The sequence below is a fragment of the Misgurnus anguillicaudatus genome, chromosome 1 (assembly GCF_027580225.2).
Source record: "Misgurnus anguillicaudatus chromosome 1, ASM2758022v2, whole genome shotgun sequence".
NCBI classification, from domain to species: Eukaryota; Metazoa; Chordata; class Actinopteri; order Cypriniformes; family Cobitidae; genus Misgurnus; species Misgurnus anguillicaudatus.
Window position 1 is genome coordinate 23674017 of NC_073337.2, and position 20741 is coordinate 23694757.

General features: G+C 37.7%; 1 protein-coding gene across 2 annotated transcripts in view; it reads left to right on the forward strand.

Annotated features, from left to right (window-relative positions):
- plxna4 (plexin A4) overlaps positions 1 to 20741 on the forward strand; it is a 289939-nt gene that overhangs the window by 171895 nt on the left and 97303 nt on the right. For both annotated transcript variants that reach the window (XM_073868431.1, XM_055191382.2), the window contains exon 5: positions 13462 to 13562. In XM_073868431.1, coding sequence (XP_073724532.1) covers positions 13462 to 13562 — 101 coding nt within the window. The remainder of the gene's footprint in view (positions 1 to 13461; positions 13563 to 20741) is intronic.

Consider the following 20741-nt stretch of genomic DNA (forward strand, 5'->3'; position numbering starts at 1 on the left):
TTAAAATGGCTGACGAAAATGGTGATGCATTTTATTGTTATATAATGCATGTCCTATACAGTCATAAAAATGTGTATGAATCTCTCTCTCTCTCTCTCTCTCTCTCTCTCCATTCTCTCTTTCTAATTAATCCCCTGATTATCCCTCTAATTAAATCTAGCTACTTTCCTGTATCATTTTAAACAGCAAGATAAATGCGTCTTTTTAAGGAAAGGGGCCAGACTGTCTGTTGAGAGTGATGCAGATTACAGTTATCAGAGCTCTGCACTAATTGTTCGGCTTATTGTCCACGTTTGTCGTTCATTCTTTTTAGACTAAGTGTTTTTGATTGTAACTTTAAACAATGGCGGTGTCAGATGTGCACGTGTGGTCAGAGGGACATCTGCGAGCGCTAATGACCGAGTCCTCTGTCATAGATCTTAAACGAATGACTGGGAGGTTCAGAGCTCAATGGAGTTACACAAATTGCCAGTCTTGGCACATTAAAGCCTTTGTTCTGTCAGAACCATCTGAATGGGAGTCATGTTCCTATCTTTCGCAGTTTACGGTCTGATTTTTGGATTGGTCTTTGTGGAAGAGGTGAACGCGTCCTCCCGGGCTTTGTCCTGGTTGAGAGCGTTCGGTCCGCAATTTAAGACAAGCATTGCTTCGAAAGGCTTCATTTAAATGTAGAGAATCAATGCTCTGCGTTTTCAGGGAAATTAAATTGATTTTCTGTCTGTCTGCGTTTCTCATAACAGCTATGTCACAATGCATTATGGGTAATGCTGGAGTGAGTGGCTTATGCTTGCAAGATAATTTATAATTCATGCAGGGCAAGTTGCAACTGCGGGTAGTGTAAGTGTTAATAATTTAAAGTGTGTCTTACACCGGCAAAACAGCTCCGAGTTAAATCCTGTCATTGCCGATCTGCTTCGAGCTTTCATCTGTGGGATCTGCTACCTCATCAAAAAAAAAGTTTAATAATGACAACCTTTAATTTCAATCATGGGCTGCCGTTTCACACCGCTCCCATATGGGCCGTCCTCAGTTTCGAATCCCTGGTGTGACCTTCGGTTCAGGAGAGCGCTTCGATGTGGCCTACTTAGATCGCAGGCCAATTGTATCTGAGTGAATAGAGCTACTGGCACACTTTCGAGGAAATTTCTGGAAGGAACTTCTGTCGAAATGCTGAATCTAACTAAATGATTTTTAGCCCGTGGTGCAACATGCATGAAACACACTGCAGAACTCATATAAGAAGCTAACAATGAGCATTTCTATCAGGCTCTTATGTTTAGGTTCAGTAATTTCATTTTAATGGCAATGAAAAGGTTATTAGCTAATGATTGATATGCCTTATTTTCACAAATGTCACTTTCATTGGTATTTAACAAATTTGACTGTCTTTCGCAGCAAAACCCTCTAAGTGCATGCAAGGCATCCTCAGTTTAGAATCCCTGTTGTGACCTTAGGTTCAGGAGAGCACTTCGATGTGGCCTTCTTCGATCGCAAGCATATTGTATCTGAGTGGATAGAGCTACTTAGGATACTTTTGGCTGCATTTGGCACACTTTCGAGGGAATTTCAGGCAACGGCAGTAAATGAACTTCTGTTGAAATGCTGAATCTAACGAAATGATTTTTAGCCTGTGCAACATGCATGCAACACACTGCAGAGCTCATATAAGAAGCTTATTTGAACTATGAGCATTTGTATCAGGCTCTTATGTTTAGGTTCAGTAATTTCACTTTAATGGCAATATAAAGGTTATTAGCCAATGATTGATTTGCCTTATTTTCACAAATGTCACTTTCATTGGTATTTAACAAATTTGACTGTCTTTCGCAGCAAAACCCTCTAAGTGCATGCAAGGCATCCTCAGTTTCGAATCCCTGTTGTGACCTTAGGTTCAGGAGAGCACTTCGATGTGGCCTTCTTCGATCGCAAGCATATTGTATCTGAGTGGATAGAGCTACTTTTGGCTGCATTTGGCACACTTTCGAGGGAATTTCAGGCAACGGCAGTAAATGAACTTCTGTTGAAATGCTGAATCTAACGAAATGATTTTTAGCCTGTGCAACATGCATGCAACACACTGCAGAGCTCATATAAGAAGCTTATTTGAACTATGAGCATTTGTATCAGGCTCTTATGTTTAGGTTCAGTAATTTCACTTTAATGGCAATATAAAGGTTATTAGCCAATGATTGATTTGCCTTATTTTCACAAATGTCACTTTCATTGGTATTTAACAAATTTGACTGTCTTTCGCAGCAAAACCCTCTAAGTGCATGCAAGGCGTCCTCAGTTTCAAATCCCTGGTGTGACCTTCGGTTCAGGAGAGCGCTTCGATGTGGCCTGCTTAGATCACAAGCACATTGTATCTGAGTGAATAGAGCTACTTAGGACATCTGGCTGAGCTTTTCACACTTTCGACTGAATTTCAGAAGGGAGCTTCTGTCGAAATGCTGAATCTAATGAAATTATTTTTAGCCCGTGGTGCAACATGCATGCAACACACCGCAGAGCTCATATAAGAAGCTAACAATGAGCATTTCTATCACGCTTTTATGTTTAGGTTCAGTAATTTCACTTTAATTGCAATATAAAGGTTATTAGTCAGTAATTGATTTGCCTTATTTTCACAAATGTCATTTTCATTCGTTTCATTCATGCGTTTGGCATACTTTCGAGGGAATTTCAGGCAATGGGAGCAAAGGAACTTCTATTGAAATGCTGAATCTAACGAAAGGATTTTTAGCCCGTGCAACATGCATGCAACACACTGCAGAACTTATATAAGAAGCTAACAATGAGCATTTCTATCAGGCTTTTATGTTTAGGTTCACAAAAGGTTTATTTGAACTATGAGCTTTTTATTTTATCTTATGTTTAGGTTCACTAGTTCCACTTTAATGCCAATGAAAATGTTATTAGTCAGTAATGCCTTATTTTCACTTTCGCTGCAAAACCCTCTAAGTGCATGCACGCTTTTTTTTTTAGCAAAAACATCTACTTCAAAAAAAAAAACATAGTAAACAGTCACTAAAGATGCACCTAAAAACAGTGCAAATGATGAAATTCTAAATTCAAAAAATGGAGAAACTGAACCACACATTAGGGGTGCTGTGATGCATGCGGCTGCAACATTCGGGTTGCATTCAGGGACTCAAGTTTGAATGTGATCCACGGTGTTTCACATTTGTCTTCTGTGCACTGTGAGGACTTTGCCATAGCCATGCTCTTACATTTGGTCTCTTTCAGTTGCTTTAAAACATAAAGTGGCAAAAGTCACATAACACTGCGTTCAGCACAAACAGGGCTACAATATTAAATGAGCTACATGTATGTACATATTTGGATTTTTGAGGAAAAAATGTATATGCGTGGTTTTTGAAAAAGCAAAATTTTTAAGTCACTGATATAAGTCCACAAACCCATACTAAACATGTTTTCACAAGACTTTTCTAAACAAAATCTAGTAGTCTAGAGTTTTTTCTTTAAAATTATGTGAAAATCATTCTGCCTACTCATTCACATAAAACAATATATTGATTTAGAAATTGTAAAACACCTTTTTGTTTAGAGGGGCCGTATGCAAGAAAGATTGATTGACAGCTGAGGAAACAAAAGACTCCCATAATGAGCTGCATAATGAGCCTTTAGGCAGGAATGTGAGAGGGAACTACAGTAAAGAATGTGAGGACAAATAAATATATACGTGTTTGTTTGTGGTTTATTAAGAAGTTAACAATATAATCAAAATAGAAATGAAGGTCAGAAGGACATTTTCAGTTTATTTAGAAACAAACCCTATTCAAAAACTTAACTTGTATAAACTAAGAAACTGATAAACAACAAAGCTGTAAACTCATGTGGCTCATGTTACCATATTTATGAACTTTATGTCCAAAAAGTGTGAATATGTTTTTCCACTTCATAGTTTTGTACTGGTGAGATGGATGCAGACCTGTAAGAGAGTTATAAACAGCTGTTAGCAAATTGTCCACAGCAATACCCTAACATACATAACTGATGGGTAACTAAATAACACTGATAGCACTACATTCAGATAAACTATCATGTACATAAACTAAGATTCTGTTAACAAACAGGTACTTTTGAATGGCCTGATTAAGCAGATTTAAAGCGAAAGTATTTGATGAACGTATACTGCGTGCCAAAAGCATTCGGTCTATATCATTTTTGATGGAGGTCACGTTTAGCGGCTGTTGCTTCACCAACATCTGTAGTATTATCCTGTTTAGATCAATACGCAAAGACATGTATTGTTTATTAGTTCATCAAAAGTGTGTCCACCCACTCTGATCTCCCCTCTATAGCGTATTTAGTCATGTGATTCTCCTGTTGGGTGCCCGTAGGCCTAATGATGTCTTCTGGACAGAATCTGCCCTGATGTTTGTGTGACGACCGGGCACGGAGCATCAGTGCCTGAATGTAAATCCAGTTAGCACAGAGAGTGGCTGGGTTCACAGCACACATAATTGCATTTTCTGCCTGTGAAGCCCCCGGGGCCAGGAAGAGCCCGGCTATCACACTACAGCCTGCTAGACTGTTTAACCATGGCTATAACCAGCTACCGGACCCGAACACCTGCTGTTGGTTTAGGGATGGATTTGTGCCAGCAACAAACAAATATGTATTTGCAATTGCTTCATTTTGACATTATAGATAAGTGAAAGATTGATGTATTTTTGCCTGGAAGTTGTGAATTGTGCAAATGTAGGGTATGAGTGTGGGTTTCTTTGGTGTTAATGAGCTAATGTGAGAGTTAAGATGCAGACACCTCACTGCAGCTGTCTCTGTTATAGTGAGAGAGGAGAAAATCACAGCATCTTCAGCTTTCTACACAATCTATTCATGACAAGCACATTGACAGGCATATGATTACACTTTTCATGACCCACTTTGATGTCTAAATAAAAAAATAATATCACTTGCACTCGTGGGTGTGTGGTGCGTATCAGCAGTGAGATTCAAGATGGACATTGATGAATTAATTTCATATATCAGCCATGATAGGATGTTGTCATCTGCTTTCTGCTTCGCTGGTGGTTAAGCATCCAAAAATGAGATAAGACGGGGAGGACGGGATCAAGCGTGTTCGTGTGGTTTGGATGGGTTGGTGTTTGTCAGGTGAGGTTTCTTTTAAATGTGTTAACGTCGAGTCATTGTGTTTATGTCGTTTAAACATTTGATAAAGAGCTCCTTTCTGATTGCCTGAAGGTCAGCTGATGTTTGCTCAGCATGTGATTGGCTGGGTCGATCTTTGTGTGTTGCACAGCAGATATCATTTTGTTTGCTGAATAATGTCGCTTCTTGCCTGAAGCCTGTTGATTCTGTGACTCATCTGTGCTTGCAGACACATTTTTAGGCTGGTGAATAGGGCAACACGCATGCGTAGGCTTAACTGTTTTTTTATACCAAGCTGCCAACCATAACAGGTGCATTTGAATATACCTGTGCTGTATATTAAATCTCTTTTTATGCAGTTTGCCTTGAAATCTAATAGATGCTAAAAAAGTTCAGGAGAAGTTAGTTAATGCCAAAGGAGGAGCACTGAGCTACAGATGATCCGGGTGGATTAGACTCCATAACAAACCAGAACTCAGCTCAGAGACGATAGAGAAACTCTGCAGGATTTACTTGTGATTTTCATGAGGGAAGTGGAAATTAGGTTAGATTAGCAAAGTGGGTTGATTAAGGTGGGTTTAATGGCTAGGTATTACAAAATCGATGATGAGGAACCCACTTTTAATGTGACATGCATATTGGGTATGATATGTAATCCGTTCGTTCACCCAAGAATTAAAATTTTGTCGTTAATTACTTGCCCTCATGTCGTTCCACACCTGTAAGACCTTCGTTCATCTTCAGAACACAAATTAAAACATATTTCATGAAATCTGGGAGCTTTCTGGGCCTAAAGAAAAGGCAGTAAAGACATATTAAAATAGTCCATGTGAGAATTGTCCAGCATTTTTTTTTTTAAAGTTGTCAGACAGCGCCAGGATTTTTTAAATAATTTTCACAAAAGTTTTTAGTTCGTTCCAGCAAATGGTGTTCTTTAAATATATAAGCATACAATATATCAAATGAAAGAACAGACCCTCTGCTTTCAAACTAATTTTGAAAACAAAATACCAACATTTTGGGCAAAAAGCTGCGTTTTTGTGAAGGACTATTATTAGAGATCAGATTCAGAGTGATGATCAAACGTACACGGAGTTTGAACTGTTTGCCCTAAAGGGATACTTCCAGGGTAAGTTATAAGTTGGGTAAGAGCGTCACAGGTGGATAATAGCGGAAATACGGATTGCCGGAAAAACTCGTCATGGGCAGGGAAGCGTTTTCTTTAAGTTGACGAGATAACTCGTCAATGGCAGGGAAAGAGTTAAAATATATTTGATGAAATCTGGAAGCTTTCTGGGCCTTTCAAGGACAAGAATACTTTTTGTGCTCATAAAGTAAGTCTTTGATGCGTATTTAAAAAAGCAGTGCATGCATGCGTAAGTGAAACACCCTTCATTGTGCGTCAGCCATAGACATATATATTTACATAGATGCCTCATTCGACTGCTCAATAAATGCAAATTATTAGTTTTCTGGGTAAGTTGTGAGTTGATGGGGGCTCAAGAAGCTCTTGGATTTCATCAAAATTATCTTAATTTGTGTTCCAAAAAAGGACAAAAAGTCTTACTGTCCGATCATACCAGACGCAAATGAAGCGAATAAATCGCGCTATTCGTGCATAGTTGGACACTTGAACATTTGCGCTTGAAATTTGCATCATTCGTGTGTGAAATTTGCTTCATTCACACATAAAATCCAGACGGCTTTAGCTAGCGTGTAGTCTCAATATATGTGTATATATATATATATATATATATATATATATATATATATATATATATATATATATATATATATATATATATATATATATATATATATATATATATATATATAAACACGTTTTTACAACTTACCAGATTGTCCGACCTTCTCACTCACTTTCTTCCAAGCAAGATCCTATTTATTCCTGTTTCTATAAAAGTACGAAGATGTGTTGTACACCTCTGGGTGTCTCACGCCACAAGATGTCTATCGCTTCTTTGCATTGACTTAACATGTAAGTCACTCAGGCTTAACGCATCATTTGCATCTGGTATGGACGCATCTTTATGGGTTTAGCATAACTAATGACTTTTTTTATTCTGGGGTAAACTTGCAAGTATGAACTGCACAGATGCCGAAGAATACAAGCTTTTGCACTTTTCATGGTCTATCAGTTAATTTTTTTATATAAATAATCAGCATTTTTAATTTCAGTTTGATGACACCTTTAAACCAAGCAGAATTTGTGTTAGATCATTCAGAAACATCCAGTAAGGTCATAAAGAAGTTATGCACTTACAGTCAGTCATTTGATCAGGCTTAGTAACACATGTGCATGATAAACGAACATGTTGCCCAACGGGCCAAGTGACAACTCTATCAACTGGCCCAAATTTCTCTCATACTAGCCCTGGGCCATTAGGCCAACAGCGAAACACACACACACACACACACACACACACTACTATTTGCATGCGCCCTCACACAGCCAGACACACACTGATGCCCCTCTCTGTGTTAACGTCTGCATTAATCTGTCGTGCAGTGTCATTTGTCAGTATGTCTCATTATCTGCTGGTCTCAATCCCCTTACAGAGCTCTCAGATAAATGACTAATAATCTAACGGATTTACGACATAATGAGAATCCCGAGCCTGCTACGCTCTCTTTCCAGCACTCCGGAGGGCAGCGGGAAGTCCTCTTGCCGGACACATTTGTCTTCCTCTTCCTCCCGTGGTCTTTCTAACTTTATCACTGTGGGGAGTGTAAGTTAAAACCCGCTCTGTTCTGGGCCATTGAGAAAGGGCAAAATTCACTTCAATTTAGGGACGGCAGAGAGCGCACAGTCACTCTGCTCCAGCGGAGTGCGCTATTCATAAACTCCCTTAATGCATTTAAGAGAGTACATGTGCCAAGTCCGCAGTTTTCCCATGGAATTGGGCAACTTAGCACTGTTGCAGGAGGCTGTTTTTTATATCTGTAGCGACTCCAATAATGTGATATTTAGCCGAAGAAATGCAAATTTTACTGTAAGGCTAGTTTTCAGTAGCAATTGGGTGGATTTTGCTGTGAAAACCTGGCAACCCTGATTAAGAGTAAAGTATTCTGTGTGATCCAGGATGATGCAGGATCACAATTCCGATTTTATTAACACACAAACACTGACAGATACACATGGGTAAGGCAAAGGCAAGCTCTCTTACCAAAGCCTGTCGTGTCACAAGGAAGAATTTCACGGGCGGCTCCTAAAACCTTATCATTTTCTAAAGGTAATGGGAGTCAATCTCGCTCTCTGCTCACCAGGGTCTGACCTGCGGTCTCTGAGTCCCCCTACTCTAAAGCACGCGCTCTATCACAATGCCTGATAATTTACCTCTTCATAGCTGTGAAAAAGAGGAAGTGAATTGAGGTGTGCAGTCGAGGGGAGACAGGGGGCTTTGTGACTGCACCGAGGCCAGCTGACAGGCATCATGTGTGCGTGACAAGGAAGAAATGACTTCTCTCCTGGATTTAAAACCTCAGACACACATACAGTAAGCGCGCACACACCGTTGTTGCTTTGGAGATCATGCCATCTGGAGCACTCTTCCGATGGATGCTTTCTTGCAGTCGCAACCTCATTGCCTCTCTTTCATCCCATGCTTTCTCTCTCTTTTGCTATTTTAATTTTTCTCTTATAGCTATAGAGTTGCATAGTTATTTCTTAGTTGGGTGCTTGATCTTATAAAGGTCTGTAATGATTTATGCACATTTGGGTCACTCCAAAACCACACAGCCTTATTTTTTATTGTGTAGAACACAAAAGTAGATTTTTTAAAATAGTAAATATGAACAATAAGGGAAAAATAAAGCTATAGGCCAAAGTAATTTGTTATAAATTTGTAATAAAATATCCCCAGAATACTTGCACAGTGTCATATATTTAATGCAGTTGTGTACCACATATTTGTGAAATGAGAGAAATTTCTATTTTAAATAATGGCTTGTCCCTTATACCCTTTGTAATTTTCACCCTTTTTGGTACTTAATATCTGCCCTATCCACCTTATTTTCAAACGCGGAAGTAAGAGATGTGACGTGTTTCCCTTTTTTGTGCGAGACGTTCGTTTCAATAGCCGGCCGGTAGAAAACAGTGTCGTGGGAGCACACATAAAACATGATTTAAACAGTTATGGTAAATATTTACTACACCTGCCATGTATGACCCAGTAGGAGGATGAAATTAAGAAGTGGCCTGATATATCATTTGAGGATATATTTAATAATTTCATGTTGTTGCTCGGGGGTGACGGGTCTTCAATGCGCAACTATAAAAGCACAGACATAGCAGTATCTTTACAAAATAAAAGTCAGTTAAGTGTTGTACATGGAATAGACCAAGAATTTGTGTTTTTAACCTTTTTAGACTATAATTTAGTGTGAGTTTTTTTTTAATGGCAATTTTTAATTGACTTGTTTGAGTTATTTGAACAAACCATAATAAACATATATTAAACTATTACATTTATTCAGTATTGTTTTTGTTTTAATGAAAAAAATTATACATTGCTTCTTATGCACTAGATGGAGACATGAGCTTAGGAAATTATTTGCTTATTTTAAATTTATTTGCTTTTTCATTTAAAACATAACAAACGTACGCTACACAGTGAAAATCCTACATATTGTGCCTTTAATCTCTATTTGTAACAGTGGGCAGTATGACATGGTTATTTTGCTAATTGTTTAGTTTACCGCAAACATATTTTAAAGGTCCCATTCTTTCTGTGTTTTTGAAGCTTTGATTGTGTTTACAGTGCGCAATATAACATGTGTTCATGTTTCACGTGTAACAAATGCGGTGTTTTCACACAATTTACTTATCTGTATAGCGCTGTTTTCACTGTCCTCAAAACGTGCTGATGTCTTCCTTGTTCTATGAAGTCCCTCCTTCAGAAATATGCATTGAGTTCTGATTGTGTAGTTTGTTTAGTGTGTTGTTATTCGATAGCAGCTTAGCTTGCCGTTAGCTTAGCTGGCGACTGACGTATTCCTGTGGACGGAGTTTAGTCAAAAAACTGTTCTAGTGACGTCATTAAAGCAGGAAGTAGAGGGCTGTAGTCCAAACTGGCCGTTCGCTGTAGGCTTTGAAAAGTAAATTCTATTAAAGAAAATATATCGCCTGGCAGTGAACTTTGAGCTTTATCATTTTATAGGTATTATTTACGGTATTATAGCAACATTACACACTAACTAGAGTTTAAACTAAAAAAATGGGATCAGGAAGAATGTGACCTTTAACAGCAAATGTTTCTCATGTCTGTGGCACGTTACGTCTTTGTCAAGGTCTTCAACACGTTGTCAACTCATCATTTCAGACATGAATTGGCTGGATTCATGAGACAGATTCACCCGTCCAATGTTGCTTTTTTGATTTATGAACGTTATAAACTGTGGCTTCGATGCGGTGTGCGTTATAGAAAAAAAGGCACCTATTTTTAGGAGAGCAGCTTCTGGGATACTTCTGAAATGTGCAGCAACATGGCCAGTATAAACACAGTATAGCCCCGATCAGCTCCGATGCCCGCTTTGGTGAGGTAATGCATTGTAAATAAGGGGGCCAGTGTATTGTGAATTAAAGAAAAAAATTTGCATGATGAAATTTGTACATTTGGGTGGCAATTTGCAAATTCACAGGGGACGAGGGGCGGCTGTCATTCAATACACCCCAGAAGTTTGCCCCAAGTCACATGACCATATAATGGCATTCATAAGTGCCACTAAATTGGTCCGTTTTACAGTTGATCTAACTAGAATTGTATATATATATATATATATATATATATTTTTGTGAGCTCTTAGTCACTGTGTTGGAACAGCTATGTAATTTTATTCATATAATTCATTTTCCTTTGTGCCAAATCCTCACTTTCTAATTACCACTGAAAAGTTTCCAATAGCAGGCATGCGGCACTTACAGTACTGTAGGCGAGGTCAAAAAGACTGCAAACTATTTTTTGCACACTCAATTTTTGTGGGAATTAAGTTTGTGTTTGTCATAAAAAAACAATAATTTGACCCCTGCGTTTCAATTGGGAATGCTACCCCTAATGAATGCTTAAAATGTCTCATATCCACCTTTGAAACGATTGCCATAGGACGAGGAATTCTTTGTGCCACATGTCCAGCTATTTCAAATAAAAGTCGATCCACGCCCACCTGGGTTTGAGTCTAGGCTCGTGGTCCTTTCCCGACTCCTGTTCTCCTGCATGAATTCCCATCATCTTCGCTGTCCTATAAAATAAAACAGACAAAAGCTAAATAGTTTGACAGAGCTTCAAGACACTGTGCAGCAGTAAACAGGCTGACAAATAAGTGCTGACACCAGAACAAGACTATAAAGCTCTTAAATACGAAGCCTTCCTTTAAATCACTCGTTCTTTATATAAACGGTACAGTCACATCTCCTCATTCTTTAAACACCGCTTCACTTTCTGTTTGGTTTTCTGAGCTTGATTGGAATAGAAAGTGTCCCATTTCTTTCCTCAAAACACAAAAACGCCAGTAACTATGTCGTCTGTCATTCTGCCTGCCCGAACGCTGCGGACCTATCGGCTGTCATCTGTACTTTGATTGACAGTAGTCATCCACCAGTGACAGGTCATCAATCAAATTGCTGAAGAAAGCTAAGGGCTCAGAGCCGTAGCCATGGAGACAGGGATGGCAGAGGGTGCTCTGTCTCTCTTAGCCATTACATCTGTATTTCAGTCCAGATCAGCCTCTGTTTCTCCAGTTTTGGTGAGGTCTTCAGTCTGTCGATCCATCTCCAGAGTATTCATTGGCTGTAAATTGGGAGATCCTCTAGTTATCCCTCTTAATCTCACTGTGTGCGATGCAATCCACATTTAAAGGATAATTCCGGTATTTAACACTTTGAGTCTCATACAGTGATGGACACAGAAATTTTGATAGTGGGTCGTGTCTTGACTTTTCGACTCATTTAGAAGCGTCTCTTGACTGCTTCAGAATGGAAGTCAATGGCCATGCACAAACATGTCATTAAAACACCACTTAACATTCATTTTCAAAACTGTACTACTCACCGAGTGGTTCGTGGTGTTCGTTGATGATTAAAAAAAATATATTGGCGCAATGTATGATTTCAATTCGTGTTATTTGCTATAGTGGAACTATTTTTTCAGATACCTTACAACCGCGTATATACTTCCGCTCTATATTTGAGTCTGAAGCATGAATGAACGTAGTCCAACAAACTGTAATAAAATGGTAGCATACTTTCAAAATCAAGTTTATTTATAACACTTACACCATCCAATATGTTTTTTTCATCAGCAGAACAATAAAGAAGATATTTTGCAGAAACCCCAGTGCTCCGTCATGCAAGTCAACAGATCCGCACACTTTAAGAGCTAAAGCATATATATCCAATACAATAGTAAACCCCATAACTCCGTGTGACATATTGTCCTCTTGTGAAGCAAATCAATCAGTTTTTGCAAGAAACTGAACATTATTTACAACACTATTAGCGTGAATGCCAAAGCAGGAAGCGCGCTTTACGTCGAGGAGATCTCTTCCACTGGTGCCGTTTGGTGGCTGTTGGCTATGGATGTTGGTCTCTCTGCGCCACCTATAGAGCGGGAGCATGAAGCGCACTTCCTGCTTGGCAAAAGCGCTCTGCATTAACGCTGTAAAATATTTATATATATATTCGAATCTCAAAACTGAAAATCGAATGTCAACCCACGGAACGAATATTCGAATATTCGAATATTCTGGTCCAGCCCTACAAATATGGGAAAAATTTATTCTGAGAGAAACCGAGCAAAAAAACTACAACCACATGTAAACAGTCCCTTTTCTGTTTCCCGGCGGCGGAGTGATACATCAGCGAGCAATGAGTCTTCCAAGAGAAGTCAATGGAATTTTACAAAATGCCAAATAAAACACGACAGAAACTTTATTTCGCTACACAACTTGTTTTTAATCATCAACGAACATCACGAACCACTCGGTGAGTCGCACAGTTTTGAAAATAAACGTTAAGTGTTGTTTTAATGACATGTTTGTGCATGGCCATTGACTTCCATTCTGAAGCAGTCAAGAGACGCTTCTAAACGAGTCAAAAACTCAAGACACGACCCATTGTCAAAATTTCTGTGTCCATCACTGTAGTTCATCCAAAACAAACCAGAAAGGAGACTCAAAGTGTTAAATACCAGAATTACCCTTTAAAGGATGTGTAACTATGCACCTTCCCATGTGATACTCTGTGCTTCTTGTGTATGTGAAGTATTTGCCATACAATGAATATAACCAAACCTTCTTCTCTTTCTCCAGCTGACCCGTGTCCCTGTGGAGGCCTGTGAACAGTACTCGTCTTGTGGTGAGTGCCTGGGATCTGGAGATCCTCACTGCGGCTGGTGTGTCCTTCACAGCACGTAAGTTCTACCTACATGTGCTTTACAACTGAATGCAAACACAATATTTGCTGGTTAACCTGTACAGACGTTGACAACAATCTTTTGGACACGGTCAAGGGAAAGTCTCCTTTCTCTTAAAGGTTCAGTTTATTTTCTTAAAAAAATCCAGATAATTTGCTCACCACCATGTCATCCAGGGTGTTGGTGTCTTTCTTTGTTCAGTCGAGAGGAAATTGTGTTTTTTGTGGAAAGAATTCCAGGATTTTTCTCATTTTAATGGACTTTAATGGACCCCAACACTGAACAGTTTTAATGCAGTAAACTTGTAGTTTCAAAAGACTCTGAACGATCTCGGATGAGGCATGGGGGTCTTATCTAACGAAAGGATTGTTAGATAAGACATAAAAAATATGCACTTTTAACCCACAACTTCTCTTCTTCCTGTGTGACGCTCCAACGCGACCTCACGTAATTGCGTAATGACGTAGAAAGGTCACGTGTTACATATATGAAACCCACATTTGCGGACTATTTTAAACAATAAACTGACACAAAGAGATTAATTAGACACACGATCGGAGAAAGATTGGGTTTAAAAGTGCATATTTTTATTTTTATTGCCAAAAATGACAATCGTTTCGCTAGATAAGACCCTTATGCCTCGTTTGAGATCGTTTAGAGTCCTTTGAAACTGCATTAAAACTGTTAAGTGTTGGGGTCCATTAAAATGAGAAAAATCCTGTAATGTTTTCCTCAAAAAACATAATTTCTTCTCGACTGAACAAAGAAAGACATCAACATTTTAGATGACATGGTGGTGAGTAAATATCTGATTTTTTTTTTAGGAAAATGGACTAATCCTTTAAGACACTTTAAGATGCGTGTGTGGCTTTAGGCGGTGAAAAGAGCCAACTTTCACACTTTTCTCACTAATGGATCTCAGACACGTGCACACACACATGTAGTGTACACAGACACCATCAACTGTGTAGATACTGAGAGTGGTAAATGCTTTAGACCCTCAAGGAATGGCAACATTGCCCATTCCACTGTATATTGAAAGTTGGATTCTTGTCCTGTTTTGGGGACCCCAGCAGACTGTGTGTGCACATGCACGCCCATCTCATACTGTATGTGCACGCCAAGTTTTTTCACATCTTTATATGCCCTGTATTTTTTCCTTCCATATCTTTAAATACTCTGTGGCAGTGGCACTAAGAAGTGCCAGGGCCACAGAAGATCTGTTTTAAAAGGAGATTGTTCAACTTTTAAGTGTAGGATAAAGAGAGAGAGAGAGCAGAAGGGAAAGATGAAAGAAGAAAAAAGAAAGTGTGTAGAGATGTGTTTGTGCGCTACCCCCTCTCCTCTCTCAGGGCTCCAGAGTGCATTGAGAGCGAGGCCATGGGCACATGGTGTGCCACATGGCTGCCCAAGGTCAGGCATGCTTAAAATCTCTCTCATACATCTCTCACCTACTTTCTCTCTTGCTATTTTAAAAGTGCGACCTGTGCATTAGTGTAGGACAGTCAGACAGGTAGTCAAATGGCCTGTGCACGCATGGTGTCCTTTGGAGACTTTGTCTTTATTGTAGACCCTTTTATTATTGCATAATGTTTCATGCAATGCTTGTGCACATTTAATTTATTTATTAATTGATGTGAATTGCGTTTTTAACAAAAGTCAGTGGTCGTGGGCGGGGCTTTGTTTGTGTGACATCACATCAACTAGAGAATCAAAACGGCATGCCTATTGAGACATGACGAATGCGTTAGTTTAATAGGGATTTAATAAAAAGGAGAGGGTGGATTTTTTTTCATTTTAGTGTTGTTTAAACACTGCCAACACGCATTTATGTGCAAACACCTTGGATTTTGCATAATGTGTGCCCTTTAAATGCCCAGTCTGACTTTATGTTTTCCCATTTGGTGCTAAAGTTCTCTCACTCTTTTATCTTTCACTGCATTTCTTCACACATCTTATTCTGAGGTTCTTTTTTCATTACTTTCCTATACAACATTCCCACTCTCTGAAAGTGAACATCACCACTCTCTTCGAGTCAGGCAATTCGACCCGGCCTCCTCGGTTCCTCGGCTGATTGATTGCCCTGGAGTTTACCTTTCCCATCTACCCCTCCCCTGCATACTTAACCAGGGTCCCGTAACTCGAGTCTGCCCAGAGAGGGCTCTCTCACGCCATGCCACAGATCCCTTGAACTGCTGTAATCCACCTGTTTACCACATGTAACGCTGGTTATAGCAACACATCCCTGCCTGTGAAAAACAAGCTAAAGTCATTTTTTGTTACTTGCTGTTTTTTACATAAAATCATCTTACATAATGTAAAGAGCATTCTGTGAAAAAAACCTTGATATCTATAATATTGACTAAGTAAGTTCATGTCAAAGATTGAAATTAAAGTCCTAATATCATAATTACTTAAATCTCTGTGACTTAAATCTGTTTTTTAAAGACAGAGTCACATTTATGTTTGCGCTTATGATTGTATGACTATATTTATTTGTGTTTTAGTGGCTAATGTAAGCCATGATATCTAACTGATCAATGTAGAGAACATCAGAGATGAAATTTTGGTTCGAGTGCATTCGCACATTAAGGTTGGCCGGTAATCCAGGTAAAATGTGGGAATGGATGCACTAGGCATTTTCAATCTTGCTTCTGTCTGAGGAGAAAGAGAGATTATGTTCAAAAGCAAAACCACCTCCATTTCAGGCGTTATCTTGTGGGTTAGGTTGGGGAAGTGCTGTGCACAAAAGCTTTTAAAGGTTTTTACTCTCAATGAAAATGTGGTTCTGAGTCATCCTCAGATATGACACTAATAACTACAGCACATTATTTGGAGGTCTGTTTTGAGGTTTGATGTTCAGAGACTCTGAGATAAAAAAAATTCTGGTTCGTGTCTATTAGTTTTAAGGTCATCTATATGCTTGTATACAGTACTTTAAAAAAGTTAAGATAAGTCTACATGGTGTATGTGCTGATGGCCTTCAGGACCTTTAGTGATCATTAGGGACATCTTTGGCCGTCTCATGGATTGCAGCCATAGCAAGCAACACTAATGATTATACTATTAGTCATTTGCACAAATGTTTAGAGGAAGTCAAGTGCTCTTTAATGTCCCCTACTCTCTGTTTTTGTGCTAAGTGAGGTCAATACATTGACCAGCAGAGCATAAATATACTAATCTAGTTGGAGATAGGAGGTTAGTGGATGGGAAGGATCGCTCCGGTCCTCCAGAGAGATGCGCAAGTCAACAGAGTTCCTGCAAAGACAGCGAAAAAAGCAGAAAATACACTTATAGGGATGGCTGGGCTTGTTTGTTCGACCTGTGCTGCTATTGATCAGAGAGAAAATGGAACAGTGGGGTTAAGGGTCAGGGGGTCCATTTTAAAGGTTGTGTGTGTGTGTGTTTGTGTGTAACCCACTTGGGGGGATTGTGTGTCGCTAAATTAACAATGCATTAACTCAGTCTCAGGATGCTTGGCTCTGACCTTCGGTTTTTAGACTGAACCACCACACACACCTTGTACCACTCAGAGCCATTGTTTTTTCTAGAAACCTTTTACCACAGGTCCTACTGAACAGTGTAAACTAATCCCAGGTCTTGATTTCATAAAAGTTTAAACACGAGCATTAGAATGTGGAGCTAATTGACTCAGGAGGCTGAAATCCAATTATGCTGAGAACGAAAGAAAGAAAGAAAGAAAGAAAGAAAGAAAGAAAGAAAGAAAGAAAGAAAGATAGAAAGAAAGATAGAAAGAAAGAAAGAAAAGAGAAAGAAACATAAAACAAGAAAGATAGAACAAAAAAAGATGAGAGAAAGAAAGACACAAACAAACAATAAAATACAAAATACATACATACAAACAAGGAAGATGGGAAGAACAAGAAATACAGGAAATGAAAGCGAAGGGAAGGAAGGAAAAGAAAGAACAAGAAAGAAACAATGACAGCGGAAAGAAGGAAGGAATGAAGAAGGAAGTAATGAGAAAAAAATAACAAGATAGTAAAGAAAGAACAAGAAAGAAAGTGAAGAAAATAAAAGATAGAACTAGAAAGAAACAAAGAAAGAAGAAAGGAAGGAAGGAGAAAAGGAAAGAGAAGAAAGAAAAAAGAACAAGATAAGATAGTTAAGGAAGAACAAGAAAAAAGTGAAGAAAATAAAAGATAGAACTAGAAAGAAACAAAGAAAGAAAGAAGGAAGGAAGGAAGGAACGAGGAAAGGAAAGAGAAGAAAGAAAAAAGAACAAGATAGTTAAGAAAGAACAATAAAAAGTGAAGAAAATAAAAGATAGAACTAGAAAGAAACAAAGAAAGAAGAAAGTAATGAAGGAAAGAGGAGAAAGAAAAAGAAATAAGGAGGAAAGACAAAAAGAACAAGAAAAATATCAAAGAAAGTGCAAAATAGAAAGAAAAGAAAAAAGAATGAAAGAAGGATGGAAGGAGGAACGAAAGAAAAAATAAAAAGGATGGAAGGAGAAAGGAAAGAAAGAAAGCAGATGGAGGAAAGGATGGAAGGAAAAAGGAAAGATGAAAAAACAAGAAAGAAAGAGAAAAAGAAAGGAACTAGAAACAATGAAAGAAAAGGGGAAGGAATGAAGGAGGAAGGGAAAGAAGTAAGAAGGAAAGACAAAAAAGAACAAGAAAAAAGAAAAGAAAGAAGAACTAAAGAAACAATGAAAGGAAGAAAGAAAAGAAATAATGAGGAAAGACAAAAAGAACAAGAAAGAACAAAATAGAATGAAAAAAGGATGGAAGGAGGAAAGGAAGGAAGGAAAGAAAGAAAGAAAAGAAAGAAAGAAAGAAAGAAGAAGAAGGAGGGAAGGAAGGAAAAAGGAAAGACAAAAAGAAATAACAAGAAAGAAAGATTGAACAAGACAGAATGAGAAACAGAAAGAAAGGAAAAAGAACGAATGAGAGAAAGAGAAACAAACAAACATACATACAAACAAGGAAGGAAGAAAGGACAAGAGATACAGGGAAGGGAAGGGAAGGAAAAAAGGAAGGATGAGAAGATGAAAATGCGAAAAGAAAAGTATAGAACTAGAAAGAAAGAAACAAAGAAAGAAAAAGGGAAAGATTGACAAGGCAAGGAAAGACAAAAAAGAACAGGAAAAATAGAAAAGAAAGAAGAACTAAAGAAACAATGAAAGAAAGAAAGAAAAAAATGAGGAGGAAAGACAAAGTATGAACTAAAAGAAAGAACAAAAGAAAAATAAAAGAAAAAAGAAATGAAGAATGAAAGAAGGATAGAAAGAAAGAAAGAGTGAAAGAAAGAAAGAAAGAAAGATAGAAAGAAAGAAAGAAATAAGGAAAGAAAAGAGAAAGAAACATAAAACAAGAAAGATAGAACAAGAAAGATGAGAGAAAGAAAGACACAAACAAACATACATACAAACAAGAAAGATGGGAAGAACAAGAAATACAGGAAATGAAAGCGAAGGGAAGGAAAAGATGTAACTAGAAAGAAACAATGAAAGAAGGAAGGAATGAAGAAGGAATGAGAAAAAGAACAAGATAGTAAAGAAAGAACAAGAAAGAAAGTGAAGAAAATAAAAGAAAGAACTAGAAAGAAAAAAAGAAAGAAGAAAGGAAGGAAGGAGAAAAGGAAAGAGAAGAAAGAAAAAAGAACAAGATAAGATAGTTGAGAAAGAACAAGAAAAATGTGAAGAAAATAAAAGATAGAATTAGAAACAAACAAAGTAAGAAGGAAGGAAGGAGTATATTAAAGATAAGAAAGAAAAAAGAACAAGATAGTTAAGAAATAACAATAAGTGAAGAAAATAAAAGTTAGAACTTGAAATAAACAAAGAAAGAAAGAAGGAAGGAATGAAGGAAAAAAGGAAGGAGAAGAAAGAAAAAGAAATAAGGAGGAAAGACAAAAAGAACAAGAAAAATATCAAAGAAAGGGCAAAATAGAAAGAAAAGAAAAAAAAGAATGAAAGAAGGATGGAATGAGGAAAGAAAGAAAAAATAAAAAGGAGGGAAGGAGAAAGGAAAGAAAGAAAGCAGACGGAGGAAAGGGTGGAAGGAAAAAGGAAAGACGAAAAAACAAGAAAGAAAGAGAAAAAGAAAGGAACTCGAAAGAATGAGAGAAAGAGAAACAAACAAACATACATACAAACAAGGAAGGAAGAAATGACAAGAGATAAAGGAAAGGGGAGGAAAAAGGAAGGATGGAAAGATGAAAAGAAAATAAATAAAGTAAAGAAAAAATAGAACTAGAAACAACGAAAGAAAATGGGAAGGAATGAAGGAGGAAGGGAAAGAAGGAAGAAGGAAGGACAAAAAAGAACAAGAAAAAAGAAAAGAAAGAAGAACTAAAGAAACAATGAAAGAAAGAAAGAAAAAGAAATAAAGAGGAAAGACAAAAAGAACAAGAAAGAACAAAATAGAATGGAAAAAAAGGATGGAAGGAGGAAAGGAAGGAAGGAAAGAAAGAAAGAAAAGAAAGAAAGAAAGAAAGAAGAAGAAGGAGGGAAGGAAGGAAAAAGGAAGGAGAAGAAAGAAAAAGAAATAAGGAGGAAAGACAAAAAGAACAAGAAAAATATCAAAGAAAGGGCAAAATAGAAAGAAAAGAAAAAAAAGAATGAAAGAAGGATGGAATGAGGAAAGAAAGAAAAAATAAAAAGGAGGGAAGGAGAAAGGAAAGAAAGAAAGCAGACGGAGGAAAGGATGGAAGGAAAAAGGAAAGACGAAAAAACAAGAAAGAAAGAGAAAAAGAAAGGAACTCGAAAGAATGAGAGAAAGAGAAACAAACAAACATACATACAAACAAGGAAGGAAGAAAAGACAAGAGATACAGGGAAGGGAAGGAAAAAAGGAAGGATGAAAAGATGAAAATACGAAAAGAAAGGTATAGAACTAGAAAGAAAGAAACAAAGAAAGAAAAAGGGAAGGATTGTACAAGGAAAGGAAAGACAAAAAGAAAGAACAGGAAAAATAGAAAAGAAAGAAGAACTAAAGAAACAATGAAAGAAAGAAAGAAAAAAATAAGGAGGAAAGACAAAGTATGAACTAAAAGAAAGAACAAAATAGAAAGAAAAGAAAAAAGAAACGAAGAATGAAACAAGGATAGAAAGAATGAAAGAAGGATGTAAGGAGAAAAGAAAGGAAGAAGGAGGGGAGGAAGAAAAACGAAAAAGAATAAACAAAAAAGAATGAGTGAAAGAGAAAAAAA